This window comes from Monodon monoceros, unplaced genomic scaffold, assembly GCF_005190385.1.
Source record: "Monodon monoceros isolate NGI ecotype Baffin Bay Population unplaced genomic scaffold, NGI_Narwhal_1 Super_Scaffold_16, whole genome shotgun sequence".
In the NCBI taxonomy this organism is placed as follows: domain Eukaryota; kingdom Metazoa; phylum Chordata; class Mammalia; order Artiodactyla; family Monodontidae; genus Monodon; species Monodon monoceros.
This window is the reverse complement of record NW_021703772.1, coordinates 66,579,443-66,604,393: the sequence shown is the minus strand read 5'-3', so window position 1 is coordinate 66,604,393 and position 24,951 is coordinate 66,579,443. Positions and strand designations below refer to the sequence as shown.

The following is a 24,951-nucleotide window of genomic DNA, read 5'->3' as shown; positions in this document are numbered from 1 at the left end:
TAATGGTTTCATCTTCTACCCATTTGTTCAGATTGAAAGAAACTCTGTTTAATCGAATTCTCCTTTTTCTTCATGTCATACATCCAGTTCATCAGTAAGTCTCATTGCCTTAGTCTAAGACATAATCTTCTCTTTCCTAGATTATTAACACAGCTCCCTAATTGGCCTCCCTGCTTTGACTTTTTTGCTGTTCCTTCACCATAGCCAGATGTGATAATTTAAAAACAGTAGAACAGATCCCTGCTCACCCTTTCTCCCTTGAGTTTCCCATTGTGAACTGTAATCAATATACATTAAATTACATAATATGTACAATATACATTAAATTACAGTAAAACATGAGTTTCTTACCATGGCCTCTAGGTGCCTTTCTGAATTTAATGTCTATTACTCTTGCCCGTGTTTCATCACACACAAGCACAACAGTTTTCCTTCTGTCTCTTAAGTGTCCCTGGCTCATACTTCGGCGCCTTGGGATTGTTCTTTTCTATTCCCTCAGGTCTTCAAATAACTGTCCCATTGTTATAGACTGAATGTTTATGTCCCCCCAAAAATCCATATGTTGAAACCTAATCCCCAGTGTGAAGGTATTTGGAGGTGGGGTCTTTGGGAGGGTATTAGGTCATGAAGGCAGAGCCCTCATGAATGGGATTAGTGCCCTTATTTATAAAAGACACCCCAGAGAGCTTGCTTGTCCCTTCCTGTATGTGAAGACACAGCGAGAAGACTGCTGCCTATGAATCAGGAAGCAGGCTCTCACCAGACACTGAATCTGCTGGCGCTTTATTCTGGGACTTTGCAGTCTCCAGAACTGTGAGAAATAAATTCTGTTGTTTACAGGTCACTAAGTCTATGGTATTGTGTTACAGCAGCCCACAGGTACTGAGACACTATTTCTCATCATTTACCTTCTCATCATTTACCTCATCAAAGACACCTTCCATAGAGACTCTGGGTAAAACTCTCCTGCTCCCCACTCTGCAGTCATTCTCTATCCTGTTATCCTGTTTTCTTTCATAGCAGTGATCACCATCTGCTTTTATCTTATTTTTGTTTACATCTTTACTGTCTGTTCCAGTCTCTCCTAGAGTGTTAGATCCTGTAGATCTAACAGTGCTTGATTTGTCTTGTTCATATCTTCTTTATCTCAAATAGCATGTGGCCCTTATTAGGTGCTCAAAATATTTATTAGATCAATGAATGAATATTAATGGAGGTTGGAGAGATAACCCAATACCTTTATTTTTAGGTAGGGAATTGAAGATAGATAAATTTTATATAGATAAATTTCTCCAGGTTTAAAAGTGTATTTCTTCTGGTTTGAAGTTACTTCACTTATACTTCAGTTTTTGGGGTTTTGCTTTGTTTTGTTTTGAGCTTTCTGTGACTGCTTAGTTGGTATAGCAATCTACCTTATGGACCGTGAAACCCTTTTAAGTATGTTTTACTTGTACTTTAAAAAACTGTTTTAACTCTATGTTTACTTTAGCTTATTGGACCCAGTGGTCTGAGAACAAGTTATTAGTTGAGGTTACATGAATTCACATATTTTAGTCCCTGCTTTGGGAAAAGAAGATAGATCCATTTAAGATTACATAACTTGCCCAAAGGTACCCAGTTCCATTTTACTAATTTAAACTTACTAAAAGGGAAGTAATTTGGGGGGCACCATTCTTTGACATTATTCTGTAGCTAACTAAGTGTCTATATTAGCTTTCTAAGGATTCAAACATGATACAAAACCTTGACAGATTTTTGCATCACATTTATTTCTTCTGTATGAGGGAAATACACGGACTTAAGTACAATGTAGTAAGTGTTTCAGTGAATGTAAATTTTTCAGTAAATGAAAATATTTTAGTAAATTTCAGAATTTTCTGGAGAAGTTCTATCACATTTTTAAGTGATCTTCATACATGACAAAAGTTTTTCGAACCAGAGAATATTATGTGTTTCGTGTCCCATCATTTCAGGGAAAAGCTGGAGATCATAAATGCTGAATTCCAAAGCCAGTATGAAAATATAAATATAACATTTGTACGAGTTAGATAAGAAATCTGTAGGGTAAAGGAGCACTGAATTGAGAATTAGGAAATTAGGACACTAATCTCAACTTTGTTACTAAGTAGTTGTGCTATCTAAGGAAAATTCTTCAAACTGAGGCTTTAGTTTACAATAAATTGTTTAGAAGACTGTGTAGAATAGAGCGTAGATATTCTTTAAGGTCCATTCAATCTGCAGAATATGAAAATATTAAACTTCCCTGTTTGGAAGCTTTTCAGGACAGTATTGAGATTCATCTCTATTATTCATTAAAGACCAGACACGGGAAGTTGGAAGTCATTTCTGATCTATTAATAGTGACTTGGCACCAGATTTCGTCTCAACTCAAAGGGTTGAACACATTTTGGTTATAGAACTTCGAGTATGTATGTATGGGAGAAAGGGGAGTAGAATTTAGATAGGCCCACACTTGTCAAAGACGATAAAAAGAATGAATGCACACATAATGACAATCATTGATTCATAGTGGCAAGCGTTAGAACTAAAAATAAAGTGCTTTATAATTGCTGGGAAACAGCTAGAGATAGTGCTTAAAGCACCTTTTTGAGGTGGAGGAGGCTGAGAAGCCTTGTGCAATGGAACATCACAGACTACAAAGGACCAGTTGACTCTCATTTTGCCCCAGTGCCTCTCCATTGCTTGGAATAAAAAAGTAGGCTGCAAGTCAGACAGGTCTTGTTATTGGCAATGTTCCTGTGACTATTCACCTCAGGGTAATCAGATTCAGAACAGGGCTTCTACACCTATCTCTTTGCATGGTAAATATTTCATTAGCTACTGAGGTATCTAACTACTGATTTAAGAATGGAAATACATTTTATTGTCTCTGTGGGTTTGTGGCTGAATGAATACAGTGAATAGGCTATTTTAACATTATTTAGTAACATACACTCTAATAAGGGATTAGAGTGCAATTCTGACAATTCCTGGCCCCAAATATGTCTTGATTTTACCTCCTGGAGATAATTTTTTTCAATTGAACTGTTAATAAGCTAGATCTGTCAATTAACAGATTTTTAGCTATTCCTTACCTTGAGATCCTTAATTTTCAGAAAAAGAAGAGCTATTTGCCTGTGGCCTAGAACAACTCTCTCTGTGTTTTCTCTTACCACTGTCCACATTTTTAGGACCTTTTCTACTGCTTTCCCTTGAGACTTACCTCATTTTTGCATTTTTTTTGTAGTTTTTAAAAAAGATAATTGCATAATTGTGTCAGAATTAGTGAAACTAGGGTCTAATTAAAGTCAAGGTTTTAATTGTAGAAATATATGAAATGTCAAACTTGCCTCTTTTAAGAATAATTTCATAAAAATCACTTAGGATACTTACATCGACAATCAAGAAATCTAGCCAGCACCAGGCATTAGTGAAATAGGTTTGAAATCCATAAGCTACCCATTTGAGAAGCATTTCCAGGATGAATATATAAGTGAAGACCTTGTCAGCGTATTCTAGCATGGTTTTGATAGTTTTTCGTTGTTCAATGTATATATCTTCAAAAGCCTGTGAATCAAGAATGCTTTTATTTTATTTGAATGGCTTGCCTCCACCCAAATACTTGATAAAATTCTTAGTAGAATGCTTGGCACAAAGCACTAATTTGATAAATATTGGCTAGTATCAGACAAATGTGGAACCAGACGAAATCTAAAGACTAAAACTAATGGAAAATGTTGGCAAGAAAATGTCAGTATCTTTACTGATTTAGTTTGTGCTTTCTTCTCTGCCTCTCACCCCAAGATCTGTATCTCAATTACTTCTACAAAGACATGCTTTTAGAGAAGTAATATGAACTCAGAAAATATCTAGAAGTTCTGTTAACGAGGGATAGACTTGGCCTATTCCAACCTTACTTTCATCAATTCTCTGAATGATCTGGCTCATTTTGAAAGAATAAATTGATTAGACATAAAAAAATACACTTTTAGTCCATAAATATTACTATGATTATTTGGGAGAACTGGATGGGATTCGACATGGAAGGTAATGTAGTTACAGAATGTCCCTGGAAATGGTTGTCTCAGTAAGGAAAACATCTGTTAGAAAAGCACCAGATGAGAAATTCCATCTGGCTGCTCATGGTTCTAATTTATTCTGTAATGAATTTTGCATAGTTAAACCCTGGGTGCCAAGCTCTGCAAGGTACAAATATACCTCTTGTTTTGCTCCTTAAACTAAGTGTATGCTTCTGGTATTTTTGGAGATAAGCTATTTCACTAGAACCTGATTCTTGCCAATAATGCGTTACACTTACCAAAGCACCACTACTGAGAAGGATCATGAAGACAATGAAAGTCTCAAACCAGTTGTGTTCAACAATGCTATAGCAGGTTTTCCGCAGATTCCACCAGACTTTTCCTTTGCCTTCTTCTATACTTACTTGACAGAATGGAAACTTTTTAATACATCCTAAAAGATAACATTAAATATAATAAACTAGAAAAATATATTTCAATCTTAAATAGGAAGAAATAAACTTTGTTCCTCCCTCCCCAATCCTAGTCTCAGATCATCATTTTATACAGCAACTGGCTACTTCATCCCTTAGTTATCTTCAGCATCCCTCCTGTATAGTGAATCATTCTCAGACTTACATATCAGCCAGCTACCTAGAATCAAAGAGCTGCTTGAGTATAAATGGTTCCATTCTTTAACCCTGCTTAGGATCTCTCTTTGCCTCAAGGCCAATCATAGACAAGAACATCTCTCAGGTTTGGGGAAAAACTGCATATTCAAATTGTTTATTCATTTTTTGATGTGATCCTGGATTTTTACACACTTCTTTTCACACAGAAAATTCCCCTGTCTCCCAAGGTGTCATCCACTGTCAGTTTTCCCAAGCTATTTATTTTCAGCCTCAGTGCTTTTCTTAGTCACACCTATGACTCATCTTGTCAGTCAGTATCTCTCTTCCTTTGTCCTCCTGCTCTTAGCTTCCATGTTATTTCTAAACTTCCATCCACTCTTCTGCTCTGAGTTACTACTTATGGGATTCAGTCCAATCACACGGAATCAGCAAACCTTTATTGATTTGTGTGCTAGCCACTGTACTGGTCACTGTGAGAATAACTGCTGGTCTCCCTGACAAGGCTCTAGAGCACATCTATATCCCCAAACAGCTCTGGTCACAGCCCAAATTAACCACATTTGAAACTGTTAGAGATGGAGTGTAATTATTGCAGCATCTATAAATCAAATCACAACATTGCCAATGAGGTCTGAAGGGATTGCTTTATCAATAATGAGATGATGTTCCAGAATGCCATTTATCTTCTAGGGTTCACTTCTCCACATTCTGGAGGATGAAAAAAAGGACTTGTCAAATTATCTTAATTGTCCAGGCACAGTAGCTGCTATAGTATAATCAGGAAATACAGATAAATTAACTTTTTGGAAGAAAAGAGGAAAACAAAGATAAATATGCCTTCACCATTTCTTTGAAATATTTCCTTCAAATGAGGTATATTTAGTCTCTGTAAGGAAAGAAGGGAGATTGCATTTAACCACACTAGAGCTTGTTTACCTTCAGTAAAACAAGCTTCTGGCTTAAGGTCTTCCTTGGGTTCAATTTCAGCTTGTTCACCTTCTCGGGGTAGAGCAACATCAACTGTACTTCCTTCAGATGAGCTGGTTGCATTTAATTTCTGGAAACAAAACCGCATTGCAAAGATGTGATTTTTCTCCCCTTTTATTCAGCTAATTTGGAAATGCTCTGTGATGGTGTGAAAAAATGATGGTGGTAGTGATAGCATTTGACTCTGTTAACAGTACTGATAATTGTGTACTAATAATTTAACATACTTGAAGTCCTATTGTTTAAAACAATGTAACTACTAAGTTGATTCAGACAAAAAATGGTTAGACAGCATTCAATGTGGTTGATTTGGAAGGGAGTGATTTTACTGATTAACTTGTTTATGATCTCTATTTGTCTATGGATGCCATATGAAAATAATTTAATACATCAACACTCAGGCCAAATCAAGAATAGTTTGATAAAAGTTTGGTATGCTGACATTCACTATTGATTATATTAATTAAAATGCTTCAAATCAAATTGTAATTTCCACTCTTCAATGGAAATTTTCAGAGGGCAAAGAACATTACCAGTTGTCTGTAACTACTGTCCATGTTTCTGTAATTTTAGAAAGGAAGAGTGGCACATTAACATTAGTCACAGTCATTATAGTTCAACTTAGAGCTATATTTTTCTCTGGCTTACATAATTTTCTTTTTACTTTACTAGCAGAAAAATGATAGATCTCTCTTTCTCTTTCTCTCCCTTTTTTGAACTGCTTAAATGAATTCAATACTTGCCAAAGAATTCTAAATGAAATGGAAATTTCTTCATAAATGACATTGTTCAAAATCTGTATAGACTTTCATTAGGAGCATATTCCAAATTCAACATGTGATCAGGCTGTGAAGTTTTCCTTTAAAAAAATTATTGTGACATGCCATGTGGCTAGGAAGAGCCACTTTAGTGTTGCAAGAATAAATATCTAATAAGTACTCTGATACCACTTGGGATGACATTATGGATGTACAATGCTTTATGAAAAGTGATGCAAAGATATGACATACAGCACAACCCAGGGAATGTAAAACTTTTAGAATGAAAGAACATGGACATGTTAATGGTTTCAAAGGCCCCATTAACTTTAGTAGCTGAGTTATAGGGTCACTCTGCCCTAACCCTCTGAAAGAGTTAATGTGTTACTGAAAAATACCTGGATAACTCCTTAAGCATCAGTCATATTGGAGGAAATTTGGCTCAAAATTCTTGATTTTTTGAAATCACCATGCAAATGTAGTTTAATACTTTATAACGTGAACATGGAAGAGTAGTATCCAGATGATATTTTCTGTGGTATTACTTTGAGGGTGACGTTAACCATGTCCAATTAAATATATTATGAAAGTTACCCTAAGTCAAAATATAATTCTATAATAAAATATCTCCTAGTCTGGAGTATGCTAAAGAGAGACTAGGCCATCGATTATGGCCTATGGTTCTTAGGATCATTAGAGTACAAGAATTTTTACCATTAAAATCCTCTACTTTTTGGAGAGGTGGAAGGTAAAGACATATTTTATTCTCTCAGGATTTTTCTGCTTCTTACAGCCAGAATATCTTTATTCTTTTAAGAAAATCCCAGGAAAGCTACTGCTGGATAGAATTGCAGCAGCTTCTGGTATAACCAAGAAAATACTAGATAATTCTTCCCTTCCAATTTCATTGGTGGTTTATGGGTTGGACACTCTGACATTTGATGAGTGGCAGCAATAATATCCACTGTATAAATAAAACCAGTAAGAAACCAAATTATTTTGAGGTTAGTTATAAAAAGCTTCATGTTTCTTCTTCCTTTTGGCCAATCCAAGCTGAATAATTTCTTCTGAGCCTGGTCATGATCCACTTTTTCCATGAAGCCTTTCTTTCTTATGATTTCTCCATGCTAAATTTTATAGAACGTTTTGCCCATAATACTTGTTTGCTTTGACCAAATATTCTCATAAATATATATAAATGATATATATACATAAAATTGTATATTTATGTACATATATACATATATATTAAAATGTACACACATACACAAATATACATCTATACACCAAAAGATTCAAGCATAGAATAGACACTAAATGGTTATGTTGAATTTATGAAAAATGAATGATTGAATGCATTTTGTTATTACTCTTATAGAGAGAGTTATAGTGTTTAGATAATTTGATCTCTTCATTTTGATATGTAACTCAATTGTGGCCTTTGCAGAAGTCTGTTTAGTTGTATTAGAAAATGCATTTTCTTAATGAGTAGGAATTATTAATGATATTTTAGTGGTAAAAACACATATTTCCAAAATGTTTCTCTAAAATATTGGCAGACATTCAATAAAGAAATCTGAAGGAAGAAAGTAATAAGTATATATGTATACAGACGCAAATACACATATACTTTTCCATTTGAAAACTTTAGAAAATATACTCACCCTTCACTTCTTATTTTACCACTGTTAATACAGTTGTGAAATGTTCAATGTTTTGCATTATAATTCTCTGCCATGTATTACACAAGTGTCTTATATTTAAAGCAAATCCTTTACAGCACAAGTGATGGTAGCCATTAATCTGAATGACAATTGTATCCACGTTTACCAAGTATTGACCTCTGGATGTGTCTTTGTTATTGGTACTGTCTTTAGATTGTAAACTTTTGTGAATGTGTTTAGTATGTTAAAATACAAATAATTTCAATTTTCTAAATGGCTATGGAGGTAATGTACATTGTAAAGCAGAGAGGGTCCGTGTGTGAGTTAGTTTACCTCTATCTGCCTGGCATTATGAAGCATAGCATGTCTTTTGAAAACAGACAAGGAAAAAATCTCTGCATGTATTCTGCTCTTCTCAAATGAGCAGAACCCATTTTACATGCGGAATTGCTTCACCGTTATTCAGGAGTTTTTCTGATTATAAGGATAAGCTTATTAACCTTATGCTCTGCAAAACTCCTTAAGGAATGTTTAGACAGAGACTTGATGAATCAAGGTTTAAAAAATAGTTGGTAGGCTAGTGTTTCTGCCGCTGAAAGTGTTTTGTGGGAGGCTCCTTTTCCTATGAAATTTGGCATAAAGTTAATTCCTGCTAGTTGGAGAGTCAGGCTTATTCATGGTGTAATCTTCATAGGCCACATTTTTGTCATAAGAAGGTACATATACTTTATCCTATGAAGTTATAAAAATATTGTATCAACTACATAAACATTTTAAAGTTGTGAATTTACCTACATTTATAAATTAAAGCTTAGACTGTGTTCTTATTAAGTTACAACAACTTACCAATTAAGATATACTGCCTGATAAGCTTTAGTCACTGGAAACATAAAGAATTTTACTGCTGTATTTTTAAATTTTGAAATTTATATCCTAGAAAACTACTTAAGCATTTAAAATTCTATACATGGATATAATACTATCTTCATAATCTAAACATTTCTAATTAAGTTCAACATTTTGGCATTCATACTCTGGTAGAGGGTAGTTTGTCATACTTTTATCATAGCCATACCAAAATGACTTCCAAATTTTATTTAAAAACACATAACTGATTTAAAAGCAGGTGACTGATGATAAATACAAAGAATAACTTACTTTCTTTAAATTGCCATAGCTGTGCTACTAAAATGATAAAAAAAAAAAGATACCTGAAATGAAATTTTCCACATTAAGGAACTTGATGACTATACTAAATAACTAAAATTAATACTTGTTCTGAAGTAGTTATAAAAATGTAATTAGGTATATAGGCATAACAGTAGAAAGCTTCCATATAAAACCACATAGTACAAGCTCATCACTTGTTTTCTTGTACTGTTTTCTCCCTATCCGTCCAATATTTAATGGCACTTAAGGCTAGATTCTTCCATCCCTTGTAGAAACTATTGAGTCTACAGAGGGATGATGACTTATGCTCTACAAATGCACACTGGAAAGCAGGTTTGAAGATGCAACATTCTCCAGGCCTAATTCAGCCACAGGAAGCATGCCTGGCTGAAGCAGAAGCCCGGCGCAATGCTGTGGAAGCCGCACGCTGGTCCAAGAACCATGTTCTCAAAGACATGGTACATGAATGTGAAGTTTTCAAGGTTAGCTGCAAATACTACTTGTAAGAAATGACAGAATCAGCACCCAGAAAGGCCATTTTCCCCTGATAACATGAACTTATATAGAAATCCCCCCTTATGGCGAATATTGCTCAATTTTTATCCAATTAAATAGTGAAATTTAACTTTCAGAAATGGAAGAGAATGTTAGCAACTGGCCTACTTCCACCGAAATGCGCTCACATTTCATTTATTTTCAGTCAGCTATCAAATGTTTGACTCTCACAAACTGCTATATGATTCAAAAGCAAAAATAAAAGATTCAGCCATTACAGACTGCCTTTAAAATCTAGCCATTTCTTTCAAAACTTCTGGGTTTTGTCTTGAAAGTAAAAGAAGAAAATCTTTTGGTTACACAATCTATCAGGGCCTTAGTCTGATCTTTTGGATATGCATATCCATATCTTGACTTATATTTCATTTGAAGGACAGGTAGCCACACAGTGAGGTCACTGGGCTGCATATCCAAGGCAGGAGGAACACGACTAAAACCAATAGCTCTTTTTTTTCTGGACCACTTATTGAATGGTTAAAAATATAAACCATCTCTATTTAGTTTGGCCTTAACATATTTTAAATGTGTAACACCCCTCATGCACCTTTTATTTTAAAAGAGGCTTACTACGAACATAATATAGGAAACTGACAATAATTATATGGTAGTTGAAGAATAAGGTAAAAGGACATCCAGCAGGCAAAAGAAAAAGCTGGTTTATGTTAAGATAATACAAAAATTTCCATCTAAACTTGCCTTAATTTTTATTTCAGCAGAAGTACACTGAAGCACCAAAACCTTTCTCTAAAGGTCAAGATAGGTTTAAAATGGCTTTTCACACTCCCATCTGTGCCTCTGAAAGAGTTGTGTCACATTCAGTTTCTCAGAGAGCATTTGGAAGACACTGAGAACGTAACAGAAATGGGAAGCTAGAGGTATTCTCCCATTGCTCTCCAGATTCTGAAAACGGAGCACAGGGCCTTTTCTAGAAGGGTACGTGCTTGGGACCTTAGTCAAGCATCATTTTCAAAGTTTCCATAACGACTTTGAAAAAGAGGGAATCCTGTTATAAACATGGTGTAAAAGATAATTTTCCAGTACCATTTAATTCTGCCCTGCTTGTGAAGAAAAAATAATCAGATTTTCTTCAATGACTAATAATCTTGTTCTACTCCTAAAACTAAAAAGTCATTTTAAGTAAAATTACATAAATCACCAGGGGCTGTATTTTAGAAAACTTTTTATTTATAATTTTATGTCTGAATTTGTTTCATTTTACAGCTAATTCTCAGTTATCCCTAAAGAAGAAAAGAGTATGTATAAATTAAACCTATAGACAAACCCCAAGCTCTAATTAGGTTTTTTTTTTTTTTTCACCAAAAGCCTTGAAAACTGCTAATACTCATGAACTTTTCACTTTTTAACTTGCCTTCAAGAACACTCACTCTGGGGAATTCCCTGGCGGTCCAATGGTTAAGACTCAGGCTTTCATTGCTGTGGACCCGGCTTTGATCCCTGGTCAGGGAGCTAAGATCCCACAAGCCGTGTGGTGTGCCCAAAAACAAACAAACAAGAACACTCACTCTGGCTGTGATTCCAGTAACAGGAGAAAGTTGAGTCAAGAGAATAAACTAAAGATCTATTTCATCCACAAACCTACAGCAATTTTTGGAGATATCCTTTATTCCTTATAAAACTATAATCAATAAATAATAATCCAAAGAAGGAAATTTTCCAAGTCTCTTTTTTGCCTGCTCAGTTTTGGGTAGAACATTTAGGGAGAAATTAATGTGGATCAGGGAAATTTAAAAAAATGGGTACACTGAACCAATTACTTAATATTAAGATGCAATGAACTTTTCCTATCCTGTATCATGATGCTTTTCATTTTTTAACTACAGTGATCACTTAGGGTTTGGCAGACACATGACTTAACAACTTCCCCAAACTACATGAAAATCCAAGATATGTGGTGCCCAAATGTATACAGACTATGGCCCTTCATATCCAAAATCTCATGATCACCTTACTCTTTTTTTTTTTTAATGGAGGCTTTCCCCCAAAACATGAAAGCAAACATTTCTATCTGGAGCACATGAATTGGATGGGTTGAAAATTATATGCACAGATCTGAATATAATGATCTGAAAATGGCAACACTGTCAAACCCTGTGAGGCTCATTTTGGTAATACAGTTTACTTATAAGGGCTGAATCAACAACAACAAAAAGTTGTGGTCTTATTTTAATGAAATAAAAGCTGAAAAAAAATGCATCCTCTCAAGTTCTTAACTATTTTGAACTTTAAACATTTCTATCATGTTTTAAAATAGATATAAATCCTATAGAGCATGCAATTATTGCTTTTAAAAGCCTAAACAGACTAAACTGGAAAGTCATTAACAGAATCAAAAACGGTGTTGGGACTGTCCGTCTTGCCTGACCATGCTGTGATGTGTCACACGATTCAGCAGAGAGCAGCTGGGCACGTCTAGCACTTCCTTGCCATGGCAGGGGAAGGAACGTAGCTGAGTAGCATGCAGGCCAGTCAAAATTTATTTAGAAAGTGATTGTACATGTACAACTTGCTTGGGTAACCTGGGTAAAAGTGGTGGCACGAGCCTCTGGCTGGTTAAAAAACGCCAGAGTTTCATTCTTGAAGGCTCCAGCTTGATTTTACCCCTGTGAGAAGTAAGAATGGTAAGCAGTGAAGGTCACAGTATGATATTCCTAGATTGAGCTTTGGAATTCAACTTGAAATATGCTTCTTAAGAGCATTTATTCTATATCCTTCACCTGGGAAGACAATGAAACCTTTCAAGAACTAAATTGTAAAAAATCCATAATTATATAAAAATGTCAAGAAATCATGTTTATATAAAAACAAAATTCTACATTATATCTTGTCATAAGATATATACAATTCCAAGGTTTTACAAAATAAAAGGATCACTATTTTGAAATTCATGCCTTCAATTTCCTTAAAATTTTTTTCATGCAAAACTTTATGTTCGTTTCCATACCAGTCTGTTTATGTTACTGGTGCATATAATAGATACACATATATAAAATATGTATTACATAATATAATAACAGCAGTTCATATTTTTATCTCTAAAATCTTCTAGAGATCATTTCTCCCCAACTGTGGTATAGCTAGATATTTTGAAAATGAATGGAAGGAATAGAGCAGCTAGAGTTTTCAAATACTATCTAAATTAATGACTAATTTACTGCCTCTTCTTAAAGCAGAAATGTGGTGCAAATTTTTTTTTCTTTTCTTTCTTCCTTTCTTTTGAAATGTATCATTCTGTTAGGTTTAACTTGTATGATTTTTCACTTTGTCAGCAAAGAGAAAGGATATTTTGTGTCCCCCAAAGCACAGCCCAATGTTCTTTATCTACTTGTGTTCAAAAAACTAAGAAGTGTGAACCAATATGCCACTTTATGGATACGTTATTTTTAATTTGTGTGTGTGTGTATGAGTGTGTGTGTGCAATAGCTAATAAAAAAGAACAACCCAGCCAACATAAATGTGAATCTGATATGTGACCTGTGTTCAATGCCAGCAGTTTTCAGAAATTTCAGATCAAAACTGAACTTCGCTGGAATTTATTTAAATCTATTCTATAATGCTGATTTTTACTTTTATTTTTGAAAACAGTGTACAGTTGACCCTGGGACGACACAGGTTTCAACTGTGCAGGTCCACTTACACACAGATTTTTTTCAATAGTAAATACTACAGCTACAGGATCCTCAGTTGGCTGAATTTGTAGATGTGGGAGTGCAGATACGAAATCATGTATATGGAGGGGCAACTGTAAATTATACTCGGATTTTCAACTGGATATAGGGTTGACACCCCTAACTCCTGTGTTGTTCAAGGGTCAACTGTACTTTTAAACTTTGTGTGAGCATACGTGAGAATTGCCCTATTATTCTTTCAAGGTTTTTCTGGTACTAATTTAAAAAATCATCCACATAAAACTTACTGCTGAATTTAATTTTACTGTGCAAAATAATTTGAAATTTTATCCTAGCTTTATAAAAGTTTTAATTTTATATTTACTTTTAAGTATTTTCCCTCTAATATATCTGTATACTTTAAACAATTTTATTACATTCTGTAATTGGATTCCATGTATCCAAAACCAGCTTGGAAGAGGACAGATGATTATTTTAAAAAATCACCCAATAAAGAATTTTTGTTCAGATAATAAAATGTTTTCAAGGACTTGAAAATGAAGACATTGTATCTCATTGTTCCAAGTTTATGATTTTTTAGTCATTAAAAAAAAGGACATGACAATGAGGTAGTATTCTCCTAAAGCAATAATTTGAAATATCTGTGAACATCATAGAGTTTTTTTTTTTAACATCTTTATTGGAGTATAACTGCTTTACAATGGTGTGTTAGTTTCTGCTGTATAACAAAGTGAGTTTTTGAAGTATTCTGGAAACCAACTTTTTGGTAAAAAGAAATTAAGATATATCATTTCCATGAGTGCAGTGAGATGAAACCTATGATGTTAACATAGCAAATGTTTCTCTGCCTCTTTGGCTTTTCTATCTCTTCTTGACTCCAAGCTAGTCTTGTCCCTAGTCTTCCCTTATTTTCTCTTTGTAATTACTTCTTTAGGGAACTCCTCTATTTTCAAGGAATCAGATAATTATGAAATCTGCGTTATTAAATCTATTTTTAAACCCTGACTGCTCATTCAGTCTCTCGTTCTCACTATATCCCACTTCTAATTCAGTATGTCCCAATTGAATTCTTTCTCTTCCCCCATAAACCTGGTAACCTTCTTAAAAAGGCCATTTCAGCCAGTTGCATCACCATTTTCCCAATTTCTCAGATTCTTTACTAGGTTGGTCAAAAGCCAGTTAGTCTCAGTTCCCATACTTATTACCGTAGCCCAGAATTCTGTCACCTCATTATTATCAAATGATTGTTACCACATTCCCCAAGATAACAGTTCTCACTCTAAACGGTTTTACTTATTGCTATCAAATAAATTTTCCTAAAACATCACTTTCCTATTGCTTTTCACCTGCTTAGCACCTTATTGACTATGCAGCCAATTCCAAGCTCCTTGACTTACTTCAAAGACTGTATAATCTGAAACTACCTTACTCACCCATACATATTTTTCCAGTCTTTTCAACCAATACTTTATACATGCTGATTATTTCACTACTGCACCTTAATACTAAGCTCACTCTAACTCTGGCTTTTGTTTAGTAAGTTTCTGCTTTTTGCTTTCTGTTCATGTATTTGACCCACATTTTGAGGCCTACTTTAATTTTATCTCTTCCGTTTAACAATTTGCTATGTTCTTGCTGTTCTCAATACTTGTATAATCTTGTATTCAGTCCTACAGGATTAAACTTTTTAATAGGTTTTTAATAATTTTGTGAGTTAGTATTAGCTTCCTCAAAGATGCTGAGATTTCCCTGAAGGGGGTTATGTTATGAATCTCTCCTTTAACTCTTCCTTACCCTTAGTATCCAGCAGAGTGCTGAATTCACAAAAGTGCTCAATAAATGCCTGTTAATTAATTGATGATTTTCTTAAATAAATCTATGTCAAGTGATGGAAAATAAAATTAGAATTGAATTCTTATTTTACCAGAATGAGCAACACATAAATTAGAATTGAACTCTCTAAGTAGACTTTGAGTGGAATTTCGGAGAATTTCGAAGAAAGAATTTTCGGAGAAAGAATACACATTTTTTGTGTATTTTTACCTTTTTCAAAATATTTTCAAATTTACCATTATATCTCAGAAGCTCTGAAATGCCTGAAAAAAAGGATCGGGAGGGTATCAGTTGTGACACTGTCAGCTACTTACTACTTATACAAATTCTGTTGACATATTACAAAAAAAAAAAGTTCCAAAATATGCAAATATGCTCACAGAATCAGACATCATTTGTCTGATTCCTATGGTGTCAATATTTATACCCTCATGCTAAAACCTGTCTTTTATAACCCTGTGCTAGACTTAACTTCCTACTTCCTACTGGTATATCAGAAGTCTATAAATAAGTAATAATAAAAAATTTAGTCCTGTTCTGCACAATGCAGAATTGCAGAATTAATACCACTAAGCTACTATCATAGGATCCTATGAATTTTAATCCTACAGGAGGAACAATTTCCTTTCTTTTCTTTTAAGTAAGTAGTAATATGACAGTAAGAACAGCTTTCCAGTCTACAGTTTAACTGTAATCCTTAAGTAGAGTTTTTCTAAATCTTACTATTTCCAAGTTAATCTGGAAGACCTTATAGATTTGCTTATCCTTGACTGGGCAAAATGTAATCAGTACTACTTTTAATTTCCTAATATGTGTAAAATTTTAATAAATGAATAATACTCTTATCATAGGCAATAAAAGGTTTAGAGGAGAACAAAAAGTACACAAAACTTTCACATTAAAAAAATCATAGCAAAACTTAATATATTATAGAAAGTAAGGAGATAACACTTTAACAATGATCAATAAAATATGGTTCATTGTTATTTTTTCCAAAGAGCATAATAGAATGTAGAATAGAATATATTAAATAAAATCTGTTTTTTTGAAGGCCACATCTTTTAATCAGACTTTCAAACTATCAAGAAGATGAATATACTAATTATTCAGAATGATGATTTTCTGTGAAAAGTTGGAATTTCAATGGATGGAATTCTCAAAAAAGAATATCTCATAATTTTCCAACATTACTGTATATATGACTTTCAATACACTTTTTAATAATGCATATAAGCACAATAAAAATACTAAGTAACTGGTGCATGTTTTTTATAGGAAATGCAAGAAAAACTTTAAAAGCATTCTTACCTCTTTGCTTTCTTCTAGTTCTGACTCACTGCTGAACTCTTCAGTATTTAAGTTTTCAAAGTCAGACTCTCCAACAGCAATTGGCACTGTTACAGTGAGGCTGGGATTATTTATGAATGACATATAGTCATTTTCATCGATTACATATTTTTCAACACTGCTTCCAGTACCTACACCACTGGTGGTTCCATTCCCATCCTTAAGATAATTAAGCTCTTTGCTTATTTCAATCCCAGTATTATTGGACACACAGCTGTCTATTTTGTTGCCTTCATGGATTTCTATACCTTTTGGCTTTCTGAAAAAGGTTTTTTGGAAACACTCCTGTATCTTATTTTTCACATAATCAATTCCCTTTTGCATCCTTCCTACTGCAATCTGGAGATTGTTTATTTCATTATCATCATCAGTGGCAGCAAGATTGTCTGAGCTAAATGAACTCAACAATAAGGCCAGAAAGAGGTTCAGAACCTAAAAGAAACAAAGAAAATTTTGCTGTATTAATATTGAAGTATGCATAAACATAATAGCTTAAACAGGGAACTCATAGATCTTTGCTAAAATTAATTCAACAGCTGCTTCTTGAATGCTTACTGTATTTCAGAAACCTTGTCTTAATCACACACCATTTAAAGAACCTGAAATCTTCTACCTGCTCTAAGGACAAAATGGTAAAACAAGCACCCTTCCTTTCAAACCGAGAAGGACAACAGGAAATTGGAGGTTCTAAGATTTAAATTGTGTCTACTCAGGGTTGCCAGTGAAAAGACAAAAATCCCATTTTTGTGGTTTTGGCCAATGAGAAAAAAAAGAGATATTTTTATTTTAGTCATTTTACTGCATTTTACCAGTTTGTCTAGGGAATGTCTAGCTTCATGTGTGTAAATAATGAATTTATCTGTTTAATAGCCTGATGGATATGTGTTAAAACAACATACTTGAAATACAAATTCCATTGTCCCATGACCACAAACTTTTATAGCAGCAGAAATTACTAAAGGCAAATTATAAAAGGTTTAACACATTTCTCATCAGTATACTTTGAAATATATGTGTCCAAATAGTTCAACAGATGGAGAGAAGTCTAAAATTATTCCAGGGTTTAGGCTGGACCCATATAATGTAAATTACTTTTTTTTTTTTGCAGAAAACATGAAGAAATCTCAGTGTATCATTTGGATACATGGGGAAAATATTACCCAATTAACTGATAAAATATGAATAATAGAAGAAGAATTCATTATAGCTGATGCAAAATAAAATTTATTTATAGTAATATTTTTAGCTTGAAATGTAGTTACTGAGTTTCAAAATATGTTACATGGTAGGAAGACTCATGCTAAGCCAGAACCCCAGTTTGTTGCCTTATTTTTATATCAGATTTATTCAGAATCTAGAGCTTCCTTATTTACTATTCTGAAAAAATTGCATGTCCACAGGTATCCCACAAACATTCTTTTAAGCAGTCTCATTTGAAATGTACTTCTCAAAGGAAAGGTTCAGTATGATAGCATAAAGAAACACTCTGACCACACATGATTGAAAAATGTAAGCATTAAAACACATAAACATACAAATTGTGCTTCTATATTAGTGCTTTTAAGTCAGAGCTAAAAGTAAGTCTTTTAAATCTGGTCAGTGTTTATACATGTGCATAACTTAAACCTCAATAATTTATTTTCCTTAAATAAGCAAATTCAGGGAAGAATATATTTCCAAGATGTTTGGATAATTACAATACATAGCTAAAATATAATGCACTGTTTCATTGAAATTTGTCTTCAAAATTTGGTAATATGCAACTTATGCCTCTGAGTAAGCAAACAATATGAGCTATGTATGTGTAAAGAACAGTTTCAATAGTCTTTTGTTTAGAATTACTGGAGATCATAATCTCATCAAAATAATAATAGAATAAAAATAATTCAGGCCATAAAAAATAATATTAGGACAAAGTTAGTCTTGATAAAAACATTTTTTTTGAAGAAGGAAAACTAAAAACTAATATTTTTGTCCCTGGACTGTCACGGGTATACCTCATGTAATCCTCACATAAACCATAAGATTTCAGTTTTGTTATTACAGTTTCATAGTCGGGGAATTTTAGGCTGAGAGAAGTTAAGCAGCTTGCCCATGCTCAGAGTGCTAGTACTGGGATTTGAGTCTAGGTTGTTGATGATAAAACCAGATGTGTCTGCTGCATCAGGCCACCTTCTTAGCCACTGTCTGATCTTGTTCTTAATTATGAGCATTTGTAATACATACGTACCACCAGGTTTCCAATGACCATGACCAACATGAAAACAATAAGGCACATGGTTTGGCCAGCGACCTCCATGCAGTCCCACATGGTCTCTATCCACTCTCCACACAGCACTCGGAACACAATCAGGAAGGAGTGGAAGAAGTCATTCATGTGCCAGCGTGGGAGTTGACAGTCACTAGAGATCTTGCAGACACATTCTTTGTAGCTCTTACCAAAGAGCTGCATGCCGACCACAGCAAAAATGAAGACGATGATGGCCAACACCAAGGTGAGGTTACCTAGAGCCCCCACTGAATTGCCAATGATCTTAATTAGCATATTCAGGGTGGGCCAGGATTTTGCCAGCTTGAAAACTCGGAGCTGTAATCAAGTGAAAATATACTCTTAGTAGTAGTCACAATATAATTTTAAAAGTTAGTTAGACATCATTTTATCAGTATGATACTATATTGTACTCCCACCTCTGAGGAATATAAAATCTCAAACTATACTAAAATTCAAATCCAGAAAAAAGTGTTAATAATACTGGAATTGTAAATCAAATCATAATATCATTTCAGTGCAAATATAAGAGAGAAAATATTTCAGAAATGATAAAACATTTCTGATTCATCAACAGATATATCCATGAAAACAAATTAATACTTTGATTACAGACATTTGTGAATTTAGCAAGCTAATGTCACCTCCAACTATATTTTAGAGAGTAAAAAGAAATATTAAAAGTATGAGGTATATATATATATATATATATATTTTTTTTTTTTTTTTTTGCGGTACGCGGGCCCCTCACTGCTGCGGCCTCTCCCGCTGCGGAGCACAGGCCCCAGACGCGCAGGCCCAGCGGCCATGGCCCATGGGCCTAGCCGCTCCGCGGCATGCGGGACCCTCCTGGACCGGGGCACGAACCCGTGTCCCCCGCATTGGCAGGCGGACTCTCAACCACTACGCCACCAGGGAAGCCCTGAGTTATATATTTTTAATGGACATTTATAATATAAAAGTAAAATAAATTAATTTGATAAACTTAAGGAAAAGCTTTTCAATTTGAAAAATACACATTTTACTTAATTTCCAATAAAATTTTGCATATTTTTAAATAATTTTTCTTGCTAAATTCAAAAAAGTTTGTTATACCATTGTCTAAAGTGCTAATGGGATCAAATATTTTCCCACATATTCCTTTAAAGTAGTTACCACTAATATAAGTAAGGTTGATAAAAAGATAAGATTAATTGGGTATAAAGTTTTTATTTATATTTCTTTAGAGACTTGAAAGCAAAAAAATTTTTTTAATGAATTTAAAACATAATTTTAGAAGCACATGTGTGTTTTTAAATGTGCCTTACATAGTTGATTATTATGAAGTGTTTCAACCATTTTTCATCATTCTTGATAAACAGTCACACTCAGCTTTAAAGAGAACATTTATATATTTTCTTAGAATATCACACATACTGGTTTAAGTTTAAAATATCATTGAGGTAAAAAGCTATAAAAACTATACACATTGATTCATTTTTGAAATAAGTATTTTGCCAATGAGAGATAGAATATAAACATAGTCTGTGCAGATACCAGTCTGAACGATCTCAGTACAGACAGTCCCTCCACATTTGCCAGGCCAAGCTCCATTAAACTAAGGCTGACAATAATTCCATCAAAGATATTCCAGCCCTCTTGGAAATAATAATATGGATCCATGGCAATGATCTTGAGGACCATTTCTGCTGTGAAGATCCCAGTGAAGACCTAAAGTAAAATAGAGATCAGTACTTCAAGCATTGAAAAAGTTTTGACACTCTTAAGAATTTGTAAAGAAGGTTAAACAGTTGTGAGTAAAAATATCTAAAATTTAAAGTGAAGAAATGTGACAAATGGATATACAAGTTTAGCATTTTTTTCAGGGGAATATTTTAAGTGGATTTGTGTTAGTTAATGAATCTGCTAGATTTCCAAGACAATGCTGATTTGAAAACATTTCATTGTCCACATTTGAAATCCGATACTAAATAATAGCTACTGAATTATTGCCTTTTTTGGTACCCTATGTTTCTACCATAATCACAACCAATTTTTTTTAAGTATTGCAATAAGAACAATTTATGTATTATTGGAAGTCACTCAAAAATTACTTCAAATTGGTAAAAACCATATTTTGTTCTTCATTTTTATTTGTTTTTAAGGGACACCATCTTATTTCTATAATTTTATAAACATTCCTGAAATAAGAGTGAGTTTGCCACATATGTTTTATAATAATTATCTCTGGATTTATGCCTCAGAATTAAGGTTAATGGATAAGTAGAGCAAGGAACTGCAGATTTAATTGAAAGCATCAGGAGAACATTCTCAGTATGCATACACCCAAAATTAGGATTAATAAATTATTTGAGTGGCTGGATGAATGTCTATTTGAAAATGGTTTTGTTTTTTAATTCAAAACCACAGGCTAAGATGCCCAAGGACATGAAGAGCTATGAAATTACTCTTGCAAAAAATCTTTTAAAGCAATTATATTAACTATAGGTAAAAGCTGCATATTATGACTAAAGTCAGGCTTACCACTTACCAAGGTAAATCAGCCTTTACCTTGAAGGAACTTTGTCAAAATAACAGTATCAAAATTATTTGGTTTCCTAAAATATATTAATTAAAGGAAATCTTGTTCTACTCTTACAAAGTATAATTGCAGCCAGCATCTCATTTTCCCAATCACAGAAAGACCTAAGGGAAATACCCATACCAGAAAAGATAGCTTAACTTCAGTTCATCATTCATTCACTCAAATAGAAGTAAAATGTAATTCAAGCAAGCTTAGTATATGAAAATCCAGATATGCTGGAATGCACATTAAAAAGTGATTTTTTTCATTTATAGAAGGACTTACCCTGGGGTATTTTTTCCCTGGTGAATGTAAAATAAGTTCTGATTTATATGAATTTTATTTCTTATATAAAGTTTTAGGAGCAGCTACTATTTGAAATAAACAGCCTGATTATAGAAATATATTAGTTAAATTGAGTTAGAAACAATCCAGGTAAATGATCTACAAATATCTCTTCCTACAGAAAATCATAAGGTGAACTTTTCAGCTCTTCTGAAATGACTAGAAGATGTCCTGCATTTTAAAAACCCATACCTTAAACTTAAATTCTTTCATCTAAAATTTAATCCCAGCATGAAATTCTCTTTAAAAATAACATTTTAATTACAATTTGCAGTTTAATGTCATAGCTATTTATCTCTTTAAATGCTTTCAATTTAGGCCCTAAAAATCATTGGGATTGTTTTACGTACATTTTAGTCTAGTTTAGCATTGTCAGTGATTAAGAATTTTGAAAAAATCTTTCTCATTCTAGCAAAGGTCAACTGAGGCTATTGATCATGATGCTTATGTTTATAAAATTTTAAAACTCCATCAAAAAATGCTAAGAACACAGAGAACTGCAACCCCTGGATATGTATATGGTTATGTACATAAATCCGTGTATGGTTTATAAACATACATTCTGCTGCCTTTGAATTTCTTTATCATGAAGAATTTTTAAGACTAAGACAATTAATAAAAACATACTGAATGTTTATTGTTTGGACTTAGCCTAATTATAATATATCTTGTCTTCTGAAGAAGCTTTTTGTTTTTTGAAATTTTGGATTATATATTTCTGTAGCCATTCATTCATTAATAAAAAATTGCTGAGTACTTACTAGATGTTGTACTAGGCTTTGAAAATGCAGTACTAATTAGGATATACAAACTGAGAATGCATAAACCTAGTTCATTTAGGCTGATAAATTTCTTATGGACAATACATCTATAGGCTTCCTAAGCCACCTTCTTTAATGAGGAGATAAGTTCAGTGAAAAGTTTCTAGCCTATTGTACGTGATGACACAAGACAATCAGCAAAAGTGTAAGTGCTAAAGATAGGGATGAGAATCAGCCTGGGAGTCTGGACCAAGAGTAAACAAATTCCAAGCATTTTGTTTGGGGGGGCACTGGGCTTGGATGATCAAATGTTAGGGCTTAAGGTCTCAGTTCAGGGATAAGAAAGTTTCCTTACTGAGTATTCACTTAGAGAGGAAAGTTCTGTTGATACATACATTAAAAAGATAGAAATGTTAGTTCTAAAGGCTCAAGTTTGAATATTGATCAGCTTGCTCCACAGAACCTCTTCTTGTCCAGACTGACATTCCACTCTTTTGTAGTGAATTTGACATAACTGTAGCCGCCTTTCGCTCCATTACTATTAGCTTCTTGTTTTAATGGTTTTAGTTTTATCATCCTCATACCTTTTGGATTTGTATCTTTAAATATTTGTTGTTGTTGTTGATTCTTTTTTGAAGGATGAAATTGAAATATATTTAAAGGAAAATGGTGGGACATCATTTAACATTTATGATTTTCTTTTATCTCATCTGTCAAATGAGGATAGTGAGATGATTCATCAGGTCTGTGTTTAATATTCTTGGATTTCTATCAGTATTATATTGCTTAGCAAATTTTATTACAAACTGTAGTGTACACACAATTGTTACACAAGAGCTTTATTAGTAGTTGTTAGAAAGAGACGAGAAGGCAGTTTTATATTACACTAGGAGAGGAGTAAGATGGCCAAATAGCACTTCTTCATTGATGAGAGAGGCTTCATAGGTGAGGTCTAGAATTTGGCTCCCATGGGTTTTATCTTTCAATAAATGAGCCATTTTTTTCCTTCAAAAAGTTATCATGTCCCTTTCCTGAGATTTTGAATTCATATCCTACACCACACCATTTAATTAAAATAATTTTGCTAATTATGTTTCTTTAGACTTTTATTTGCAAATAGCCTGTAAGATTTTTAGAACAGGTACCATTTTCTAAGTTCACATCTAGGTCTAGCAGAATAAAGGGATATCATGGACCTCTAATCACTGGTTAGGAGAGTTATAGTAAGAAAAATAATTAGTGTAGGAGCTACAGATCTCTATCGATATTCCCTGAAGAAAAAGTTACAGGTTAGTTGGAAATGTTTGTATGATGAAGAGGTTATCTAACCTACTATGAGTGATGGAAGATTCCTTGCTTATAGAATCCCTAAGATGAGTGCATGGGTTTTATAATGGTTAAAACAAAATTTAAAAATGAAAGCAAAACAGAGCATCTTAGAGAAACTCAATAGAGATTTGAGGTCTCTTGATACTCAAATTTGATCAATCGAATCAAAAGGAAGTGATGTAATTTTTATATGCTCCAGAAAGAGGAAACAAAAAGGCACATTGATCTAAGTAAAGACTGGAAGTTCCACAACTCTTTTATGGAACATTCTTTTGTTATCAATTCAACCAAAAAACTCGATGTCCTTATTTATAAGGCAATATGCAATCATTTGCGTAGTAATAAACTAGTGCATAGAAATTTAAAATTTATTTTAATGAGAAAACTGTAAACTCCCCACAGAATATACGATGTAACATCCATCCATGGAGTATAATATAAATCCAAATTCAGCTAAGTACCCATGCTATAAGGAATATATTCTCTTTTTCTTTGTGTATATATATATTATATATATATATAATTTTTCATATATAAATATTTATTATAAAGCTTGTTATGGGTATAAAATAAGATATGCAAAACTATGAAATACTTTACAGATATACAACATTATTACTACTACTCATAATGAGCTTTTAGCCAATAGTAACAGTCAGTTTACACATTCTCTTATTCCTAAGGTTAGAAATAGTTAAGTCTGTTCTCTGTCGTCTACACTCTCTGTCTTCAAGAGTCTTGTTTTCCCAACACTAAGCTCAGCTTATGCATGGTTCTACCACAAACAGTCAACCAGTGGTAGAACCCCACTTCCCTACTTCATTATCTCCATCACTACTCAAAGTTACAGATTTTAGAATGAGGGACATCTAGTCCAACACACTGTGCTCATGAGAAGGAAGTACTTGTGACTTTTTTAAGACCACCCAGATATTTAGCATGGACAACTGGATTTGGACCCAGATTTGGTGCTTTAGTCTAGTGCTTTTCCATTTGATTGTCCTATAATCCAATGTCTCTTATCCTGTCCCTCCATACTCAGTTGCTTCAACATTGAAATTGTATAAAACCT

At 33.5% G+C, this 24,951-nt stretch overlaps 1 protein-coding gene across 17 annotated transcripts in view; it reads right to left on the bottom strand.

Annotated features, from left to right (window-relative positions):
* The window catches only part of SCN3A (sodium voltage-gated channel alpha subunit 3), an 80,777-nt gene that overhangs the window by 17,779 nt on the left and 38,047 nt on the right, over positions 1-24,951 (bottom strand). For all 17 annotated transcript variants that reach the window (XM_029225023.1, XM_029225020.1, XM_029225028.1 and 14 more), the window contains exons 14-19: positions 20,418-20,591; positions 18,843-19,199; positions 16,574-17,044; positions 5,588-5,708; positions 4,319-4,473; positions 3,394-3,567 (exon numbers count right to left, since the gene is read on the bottom strand). In XM_029225023.1, coding sequence (XP_029080856.1) covers positions 3,394-3,567; positions 4,319-4,473; positions 5,588-5,708; positions 16,574-17,044; positions 18,843-19,199; positions 20,418-20,591 — 1,452 coding nt within the window. The remainder of the gene's footprint in view (positions 1-3,393; positions 3,568-4,318; positions 4,474-5,587; positions 5,709-16,573; positions 17,045-18,842; positions 19,200-20,417; positions 20,592-24,951) is intronic.